Here is an 11,096-nt window from a genome sequence, read left to right on the forward strand (position 1 = left end):
GAAAATTCATTTCTTTCAGTTTCCATCTTGCAAATCCACTTACAAGGCTTTGGTCAGCCTGGGGCTACAGTAAATATAGTCCTTGTATAAGATAAGACATTGATACTTAAGTTTCATGCCAAACGTTATAAAATTATGCTTATTTCAGACGGAAGCACATTTCATATAGATATATCCAGTCAATGTTTATCACATAAGCATAAAACAAACAGTTGCACTATCTTTACTTTTTACCTGACAATATAGTTATAGTATATTTAAACTCTCAAACTTTACTCTTTTACTTGTTTCAGTCATTTGACTGCGGCCATGCTGGAGCACCGCCTTTAGTCGAGAAAATCCACCCCAGGACTTATTCTTTGTAAGCCCAGTACTTATTCTATCGGTCTCTTTTGCCTAACCGCTAAGTTACGGGGACGTAAACACACCAGCATCGGTTGTCAAGCAATGCTAGGGAGACAAACACAGACACACAAACACATACACACACATGCATATATAAATATACATATATACGACAGGCTTCTTTCAGTTTCCGTCTACCAAATCCACTCACAAGGCATTGGTCGGCCCGAGGCTATAGCAGAAGACACTTGCCCAAGATGCCACGCAGTGGGACTGAACCCGGAACCATGTGGTTGGTTAACAAGCTACTTACCACACAGCCACTCCTGCGCCTACAAATTTTCACTCCACCAGATCGCCTCTTCCTTGTTAATTCACTTTATTTCTTATTATTCCATGATCTGATTCATCACTTTAATTCAGTTAGTTTGTACAGGTGACTTTTCTGATAATCAGACTTTTTTTTTTTTTTTTTTTGTTTGCTCATGAAATTTTCCCTAATAGGTAATAATTTCACACAAAACCGCCATGTGTAAATGTAAGGGAGACGACCCATTACACCGAAAGTTAGTTGGTAAGTTGTGTCCCTTGCTTGTGAGGTTGATACACTTCTATTCATTTCTGTATGAGTGTTAACTCTTTGATGCAAACATTTTTTCCCTCATAGTTTCAGGTTCAACCCATGTCAGCCGCACCCCCATTTTTTATTTTCCAATTAAAAATCATGAGTAACATAGTGCTCATTATATAGAGTAAATATAGTAATATTCTTTTGTACTCTAGGCGCAAGGCCCGAAATTTTGGGGGAGATGGCTAGTCGATTAGATCGACCCCAGTACACAACTGGTACTTAATTTATTGACCGCAAAAGGATGAAAGGCAAAGTCGACCTTGGCAAAATTTGATCTCAGAACGTAAAGACAGACGAAATACTACTACGCGTTTCTGCCAGATCGCCGCCTTATAAATATAGTAATATTATATCATCTGTTTATATGAAGCATTAAACTCTGAGTAAACGACTGAGGAGGTGAAATCATACCAAGAGCACCGTGTTTGGTAGTCTCTCAACGACACTTGAAATTAATGTGTTTCCTCACAAAGTCCTTGTGTGTGTGTGTATGCGCGTGTGTGTGTGTGTGTGTGTGTATGTGTGTGTGTGTGTGTGTGGTGTGTGTGTGTGTGTGTGTGTGGTGTGTGTGTGTGTGTGTGTGTGCAATAGAAGCCCTTATTAAGACAACTTTGAAATAGTCTTCTTAGATTATAGTAATCAGCTGATTACTTTAAGCAGAGAATAGGTCATGTTAGAAGTGCGTGTGTGTTTCCCCCAATTAACTTACACTAGATCCATTATTTTAGCTCATCCATAAAAGCATATTGTGAAATTAAGTAATTTCTATATATACGACAAATATGGTCTCAAATTAAATGCTTGTTTTATCTAATATTGCGCTCAAGCTGTTTTCTTTTTGTGACACATATTCGTCACATCCGTCATATAGCAGTGTTTGACATTGCAGAAAGCTTGCCGAACTTAAATAAACTCAGTGTACGCAATTGATGCAGCATTTAATTATAAAAGTCATTTTTGTATCACACTTAACATATATACACCATTGACAGGGATGACGCACTCCAAGAGGGGCGAAATGCGTCTGGCGTTCTCGTGATTCACTGCTGGAGCAATATTTGTCTCATTCTGATATATATTGTGTAAAATCTTGGTATCTGAATTACAACGTTGCCATACCATCAATAAAAAGATGACTTTCGGTTTCATTTCCAGTGAATTTTAAGATACCGATTTTTCGTGGGGATCTTCTTTTTTTTTTTTTTTGACAGGAAACTGTGATTTATAATGCAGAGCACTTAGTGAAAATACTTTTCTACTGGAGTAAAGAGACTGGCTTTATTTAACCGACGTCAGAATTCCTGACATTCTTACTTTCGTAGGAAAAAACATTTCTAAATAACATGCATTGCACAAAATGAATTACACATTTTTTTGTGCGTACAAAAAGTATGAAGTCGTAAAATAAATTATTTTTAACTGTGGGACTCAAAATTTATAAAGCTATAAATGATAGCGTGTAGAATATTTGATGAGACCAAAGGAACCGCACCTATTTTTCTATAAGACACGCCAACCATTACACCAAAGCAACGCTTCGATTTTTTTCATCCAATTTCAAGCTTTGTTTTTATCGGCGAGGATTGTAAGATGCTTACATCGTAAGAATTTAGAAAATGGGAGAGATATGAAGTAAATTTATTTTTGACAGCGAAGCACGAAGTACAGTGGAACCTCGGTTTACGAACACGCCTCTCATCACCTACAAATCGGTTTACGAATGATTTTTCGGGTGACGAACGGTGTCTCGAGTAACGAACACGCAAGCCGGCAACAATAGTTGGCGACAAGCTGGGAATATGAGAGAGAGAGGGGGGAGAGAGAGGGAGAGACAGACAAACAGAACGAGAGAGAGAGAAAGAAAGAAGAAAGGGAGAGAGAGAAAAAGAGAGAAAGGGCGTTAGTTGCTGACTAGCTTTTACTCAGTGCACATCCTTGCTTCAATTTACCGTACTTTCTCTTCAATTCTCTTTGGGGGAAAATACTTTTGGTTTACTAACACTACAGTTGACGAACTGCCTTCAGGAGCAAATTAAATTCGTAAATAGAAGTTCCAGTGTAGGTAAAACTATAAATAACAATGTGTAACAAGTCTTCGACATTCTTCTTTCATGGGTTCTTTTAAGTCATATTATTTATGCTATAGCTTATAGCTTAATCTACATAGAGTTCTATCATTAAAAGAACAATTTATTTCATAGCTCTCCAATTTCTAAATTCTTATACGCGCACTTATATGAATGCATATTGAAATATGTGATTATGTGTGTGTGTGTGTGTGTGTGTGTGTGTGTGTGTGTGTGTGTGTGTGTGTGTGTGTGTGTGTGTGCGCGCGCGTGTGTGTGTACGGTGCGTGTGTGTCTTTGAGTTTGTGTCAGTCACCGACCCTCACTTGACAACCGACGGGATCAGGGATCAGCTAATTGCTTCGCTACGTACCGAAGTTAGAAATAGGCGCTAATGTCATTTCAACTGCCATAAGTATCTCCGAGACAATAACACACTTTTTTTTATGTAAGCAAAAAGATATATAATGATAAAACTAGCAACTTTATTCCGATTTTATTATAAAGATTTTATTTATAAGCGTCATATTTAGGACTATAATATCGTGACAATCAGTTATTAATTTATTTTACCAAAGCAATCCCTTATTATTTCCTCTTCGTGGCGGAGATAAACAAATGGGGGAGGAAGCACTCCGTCGGTTACGACGACGAGGGTTCCGGTTGATCCGAATCAACGGAACAGCCTGCTCGTGAAATTAACGTGTAAGTGGCTGAGCACTCCACAGACACGTGTACCCTTAACGTAGTTCTCGGGGATATTCAGCGTGACACAGAGAGTGACAAGGCCAGCCCCTTGAAATACAGGTACAATAGAAACAGGAAGTAAGAGTGAGAGAAAGTTGTGGTGAAAGAGTACAGCAGGGATCACCACCATCCCCTGCCGGAGCCTCGTGGAGCTTTTAGGTGTTTTCGCTCAATAAACACTTACAAGGCCCGGTCTGGGAATCGAAACCGCGATCCTATGACCGCGAGTCCGCTGCCCTAACCACTGGGCCATTGCGCCTCCACATAAACAAATGATAAGTGGAATTAACAATGTATTCTATTTCAAAGATATCTTGAAAATGTTATATTGAAAATGATAATATAAGAGAAATGATTAATATATTGGTTTGATACATTTTTTTAGTAATACACACTACTAATACTGGGGTGTAAGCAATGGCCCAGTGGTTAGGGCAGCGGATTCGCGGTCGTAGGATCGCGGTTTCGATTCCCAGACCAGGCGTTGTGAGTGTTTATTGAGCGAAAACACCTAAAAGCTCCACGAGGCTCCGGCAGGGGATGGTGGTGATCCCTGCTGTACTCTTTCACCACAACTTTCTCTCACTCTTACTTCCTGTTTCTGTTGTACCTGTATTTCAAAGGGCCGGCCTTGTCACTCTCTGTGTCACGCTGAATATCCCCGAGAACTACGTTAAGGGTACACGTGTCTGTGGAGTGCTCAGCCACTTACACGTTAATTTCACGAGCAGGCTGTTCCGTTGATCGGATCAACTGGAACCCTCGTCGTCGTAACCGACGGAGTGCTTCCATTTTTCCATAATGTGTAAGAATTAAAACTTCCTTCTCTAAGCCTAGATTCGAAACCGAATCCAAGAATTCTCGGTCGTCCAAACCACGACGATCAACAGGCGCGAAAAAAGGTTTTCTTTGTTCTGTCAAAAAATTGATTGATTGACCTGCGACCTCAGCTATGTTAGGCTAAGTTCAACTGGACAAGCGCTGACCTATTTAGGTACAAACTCTGCTGCAGTATGTCTGTTTTTCTAGCTGCCACAAATATTATAAAACCGTGGTGAAACAGAAGATGCAAGCAGACAAACGAGATAGATCTATCTACGACCCAAGTTTTTGGCAGACCGCAGTGGCAGAGAGAAATGTTCGAAGTGCCGATAGACTACTGTTTCGAATGAAACACGCACACACGCGCACACACAAACATAGTCATTCCTAATATGTACTCTGTATTTCTAGCAACTCGTAGCAGTTGCCTACTTTTTTTATGTAGTGTACTTATAACAAATCAAACCCTGTAAATAAATTCCTTTCAATCATGAATCGGTTTACGTATTTGTTTACATACACACTAAACCACTACAGGGCATTAATATAATTAATAAGAAATTGATTAAATACAGCATTTTATTAAAATGTATATAATAATGACAAGGTAAATAATTATACTTGGTTTGTGTCAATTACGAAAGGAATATATTTATCAGAAAAGTAGGCTTAGAATCATAGAATAAAAGATATATATATTTACTTAAATACAACGTCTAAATGGACAATATATTTAAATACATATCAAGTAATTAATTTAAAGATAATTTATGTAATTAAATAAATAGTATTTCGAATTAACTAAATATATTACATGTGAAGAACAGGAAAAACTATCGATTGACCTTATATTGTTGTTTCTAACCAAACACGGGGTTGAAAATGTATATGAGATATGATTGATGGCAGTTACTAAAATGTTACATAGGATATTGTTTTTATTTTTTAAATATATAACCCCTTATATGGTATTTAAAGTTGTACATATATGTATGCTTTTTTTGACCAGCAAATAAGGGAGAATCGAGAGCGATGTTTACTTAGATATACTGGGAGGGAGTAATGAATAGATAGTGATACAAACAAAGTTACGCTTATAAGCTTCAGTTCTGAATTTGAATTGACGAGTGAAAGGAAAATTAGTTAGAAAACGAAACTACAGTTCTATATTTAAGAGATGAGGAATTATGCACATTATTTACATTTTTTACATTTGACGGGCATATGGTGTAGTGGCTAAGGGCGTGGGCTACTAACCCCAAGATTCCGAGTTCGATTCCAGGTAGTGACCAGAATAATACTAATAATAATAATAACAACAACAACAACATCGAAAAATACCTTCGGAATGAGAATCCAGATTCGAAATTACCCCAAGACACCTGCTGAAGGCTGGAGGGTATATCAGCTGAAACGCTGTGTTAACATCAAACAAGAAGAGGACAAATATCCGGCAAATGTAAATAAAGTACAAAGCGAAATTAATACAAAATAATCGCAAAAGAGAAAACTAAAGGTACTAATTTTAAATATCTAAATATTATCTACTGATGAGTCCTAAATGATATAATATAATAATGAGTATTACTTTTGTTGAAATTCCTGTTCTTCAATTGTATACCCGAAATATGTCTTGTTAAATTAAGTAAGTAATCAATATTAGGATCAAAACCTGTTCCATTTATTTGATGACATTTATTGGACTCTGTCTAATAAATTATTTATACTAATGATTTGTATTTATATATATTCGTACGAATATGAAAGGAATTCCTTAAATAAAGTATGATAAAAAAAAGGAATTGGAAAGCTAGGGAATAATGCCCTAAACGGAAGAAGTATTTCCATCCGGAAAAATATTATATGCTATCAGTATTACCCGGCTTTGCCTGGGATTAAGTTAGGATTATTAAGCTAATCAAGTTCTTTATTTCAAACCAAACTAAGTAACATCGGCGTCAAATTTGGGCTAAATCCGTTGGAATTGGTTTATATATATATATATATATATATATATATAAACAATTGCAGCGTGGAAGGTGTTTATAAGCCATTTAAGAAACACACAAAACCGTTAGATTCACTTCAACATTTAAATTTAATTTGTCAAAATATTTTCGTCGCTTTGAGACCGCGACCTGTTCACTTCGTCAATAATAATAAGGGTAAAATTAATTAATTAATTAGTAATTAATTATGTATGTATGTATGTATGTATGTATGTATGTATGTATGTATGTATGTATGTATGTATGTATGTATGTATGTGTGCGTGTGCGTGTGTGTGTGTGTGTGTGTGTGTGTGGTGTGTGTGTGTAACCTCTTCCTTACAGCAAAATAAATTATTCCAATTTGCGAACTTTTTTGTAATTTGGAAATTGTCTGATCAAAAACTGAACAAATTATTAAAACAAATAGGCTGTGCTCTGGAACTCTCCCCCATCGTTTTGTGTTCCGTTGATCTATAATATTCAGTCCTTTAAACGTTCTATCTGTTGACATCTATTGAATTTGTAGGCCCCTTCTTTTCCTTTTTAATAGTCCTCAATGCTACGATGGCCTCCATCCGTTTTGAGACATGAACGTTTGAAAATTAAGAAAGGAAATTGGTTTACAAATTATTCAGAGACATTTCAAAAGAAAATTGAAGCTACATGCATATAAGACACAAATAGAATAAATATATTATAAAGACCAGAGAGTCAAGTTAGTACAAGTGTATTTTAATGAGCCACTTATCAGTAACTTGTTCATCTTTTGCCTCACCGATTTTCCGACACATCACCTCATCGCTCATCTGCGCATGTCCAGTAAAAATTTGCTTTTATCTCAATTAGTTTTATTCATTAAAGCTTTCTCGAAGCTGGTGGCCACCTTCACGAATGTTATGACGCTGTACATGTAAATAAAAGAAAAATACATTTTATATATGTGTGTGTGTGTGCGTGTGCGCGCGCGCGTCTTATATATTGTATGTATGTATGTATGTATATATGTGTATATATATATATATATGCATATATATATATATATATATATATACATATACATATATATATATATATATATATATATGTACATATAGATATATATATATATACACGTTTGAGTGAACCAACGAAAGAAGGGCACTCAACAATTTGACTCAAAATCGTTGATACTCTTGAGTTCTGTCATTCAGATTCAAAATAGCTGACGACTGGCATCACGCTTGAAACTCAAGAGTACCAACAAGTTTGAACCGAACTGTTTTGCTCCATGTGTGTGTGTGTGTGTGTATAACGCGCATGTACACTCAGTCGCAGGTAGTTAGACACGTGAATTCAGTTTCGACTAGCATTTAAAATAAAGAGGAACCTAGTCCGAAACATTTATTCGTTTCCAATTAGATTTTATATAACTGTTAACAATATGGTTAGGTCAATTATAACAAAGTAGGCACATTTTTTTCTGCTGGTGACAATATTTAGAGATAAGCAAGATTACATTATTTACATTATTTATATTGACGGATATTTGTCCTCATCTTGTTTGTTTTCAACACAACATTTCGGCTGATATAACCTCCAGCCTTCTTCAGGTGTCTTCGGGAAATTTCGAACCTGGGTTCTCATTCTTAAGGTATTTTTCGATGTTACTATTAACATCATTATTATTATTATTATTATTATTATTATTATTATTATTATTATTATTGTTCAGGTCACTGCTTGGAATCGAACTCGGAACGTTGGGGTTAGTAGCCCGCGCTTTTCACCTCTACACCATATGCCCGTGGGCATCTGGTGTAAGGTTCAGATTCCGATTCCAAGCAGTGACCTGAACAATAATAATAATAATAATAATAATAATAATAATAATAATAATAATAATAACAACAACAATAATAATAATAATAATAATATAATAATAATAATAATAATAATAATAATAATAATAATAATAATAATAATAATAATAAATAATAATAATAATAATAATAATAATAATAATAATAATAATAATAATAATAATAATGATAATAATAATAATAATAATAATAATAATAACATCGAAAAATACCTTAGGAATGAGAACCCAGGTTCGAAATTTCCCGAAGACACATGAAGAAGGCTGGAGGGTATATCAGCCGAAACGTTGTGTTAACAACAAACAAGATGAGGACAAATATCCGTCAAACGTAAATAATGTAAATAATGTACATAAGTCCTCATCTCTTAAATATAGAACTGTATAAGCAAGATTATAGTGCATTTATTAGAGGTCAGGTTCAGCCCCGATATCTTTTCATAAAAGGTACAAGAAACCCGAGATAGAATGAAAGTTATTTTAAGAACCACAGATTGGTTTTAAATATTTTAACTACACATGCAAAATCGTATAATTCAAAACGATTAATATTCGATATTTTAATTTTGTTCTGTAATTTTTTTCTTCTTATAAATTGTTTTTGGGAATCTGAACTCTTTCTCGTTGCTCTTCTAACAGGTCGTGTTTAGTGTAAACAGAAGACAGAGAACGGGAAATGAAACTACAGACAACTCCCGAACGGGAAAGGAAACTACGGACAGACATACAGATAGATAGGGAATAAGCTAGGGAGACGTCAAGGACTATATAACATGAAACAGGAGTTAATGATAACGGTTTCAAATTTCGGCACAAAGCCAGTAAATTCGGGGGTGGGAGAAAGTCGATTATATCGATCCCAGTGCATAACTGGTACCTATTTCATACACCCCAAAAGGATGAAAGGGAAGTCGACCTCAGCGGAATTTGAACCCAGAACGTAAAGACGGAGGAAATTCGGAAAAGCGTTTAGTCAAGTGTGCTAACGATTCTGCCAACTCTCCGTCTTAAAAAAATAATAATAAACAATAATAATAATAATAATAATAATAATAATAATAATAATAGGACCCCCATAACAACTGAAGAGGTCACCCAGGCACTGCAAAGACTAAGCAACTGGAAGGCACCTGGGCATGACAAGATCCCCAACTTCTGGTTGAAATATCTAACAGGAATGCACAAAAAGCTGGCTGAAAACTTTAACAACGTACTAGCAGAGCCAGAGACAATGCCTGAATGGCTCACGAAGGGGAAAACCATCTTAATTCCCAAATCAAATGAAACAGAAAAACCAGAAAACTACAGACCAATAACCTGCCTCCCTACTATGTTCAAGGCATTTACTGCAGTGATATCACAAAGGCTGAACAAGCACCTGGACGAAAACAAAATGTTCCCAGAAGAGCAGAAAGGATGCCGCAAAGGCTCATATGGCTGTAAAGATCAATTAATGATTAATAAAGCCATAACTGAAGACAGCCACAGAAAGAAGAAAGGCCTCAGTATGGCCTGGATTGACTACAAAAAGGCGTTTGATAGCATCCCCCACACATGGATCCTCGAAACACTAGCCATTAACAAAGTAGCACCAACAATCATAAAATTCATAGAGCACTCTATGAATAAATGGCAAACAGTCCTACACCTCCAAACAAAAGAGGAACTCATGAAAACCGAAGACATCCCCATTAGAAGAGGAATATTCCAGGGAGACACGCTCTCTCCACTCCTTTTCTGCTTGGCACTGTCACCTCTATCTGATATGCTAAATAGAACTGGATGCGGATATAAATGTTACGGCAAAACGATCAACCACCTTTTATATATGGATGACCTAAAACTATACGCTGCAAATGACAAACAGCTGGAACACTATTAAAGACAGTTCATGGATTTACCAAAGAAATAGATATGAAATTTGGGTTAGAAAAATGCGCCAAAGTAACCTGAAAAGAGGAAAACTAGTTAAGAGTAACAACATCACACTAGATAAAACCAATGAAATAAAAGAATTAGACCAAAGCCAAACTTACAAATACTTAGGAATCCATGAACTAGATAAGACACAACACACACAAATGAAAAAGAAAATAAAAAAAGAATATTGTAGACGAGTTAGATCAATACTAAACACAGAGCTCAATGCTAAAAACAAGATAATAGGTATCAACACTTTAGCTGTCCCAGTTATAAGTTACAGCTACAACATCCTTAACTGGACACGAAATGAACTGACCAAAATAGATAGGAAAACAAGAAAATAATGACAGGCTCTAGGATGCATCACCCAAAATCTGACATAGAAAGACTATATTACAACGTATAGAAGGTGGTAGAGGCCTTATACAGCTGGAAAACTACTATAAAATAACCACCATAGGACTGCAAAAATATCTACTTCAGAAGGAAGGAAAACTGATCCAGATAGCGGCAAAACACGAGCAAAACAAAAAACTGTTCTCAGTATTTAAGGAAGCTGACAAATACAAACAAGAAATCATACCACCTAATAAACATGGAAGAAGAAGAAGATGAAGAAACAACAAAAGCTATAAAACAAATGAAATCCAAACTAAAAATAGAACAGCAACGAACCATGATAAAACGATGGCAAGAAAAGCCCCTTCATGGTA

General features: G+C 35.9%; 1 protein-coding gene across 1 annotated transcript in view; it reads right to left on the minus strand.

Moving 5' to 3' along the window:
- Window positions 1-7,313: 7,313 nt before the first annotated feature.
- The window catches only part of LOC115213040 (glutamate receptor 2), a 20,190-nt gene continuing 16,407 nt past the window's right edge, over window positions 7,314-11,096 (minus strand). Inside the window, exon 6 of the mRNA XM_029781945.2 lies at window positions 7,314-7,504. Coding sequence (XP_029637805.1) covers window positions 7,451-7,504 — 54 coding nt within the window. The 3' untranslated portion in view covers window positions 7,314-7,450. The remainder of the gene's footprint in view (window positions 7,505-11,096) is intronic.

The sequence above is a fragment of the Octopus sinensis genome, linkage group LG6 (assembly GCF_006345805.1).
Source record: "Octopus sinensis linkage group LG6, ASM634580v1, whole genome shotgun sequence".
In the NCBI taxonomy this organism is placed as follows: domain Eukaryota; kingdom Metazoa; phylum Mollusca; class Cephalopoda; order Octopoda; family Octopodidae; genus Octopus; species Octopus sinensis.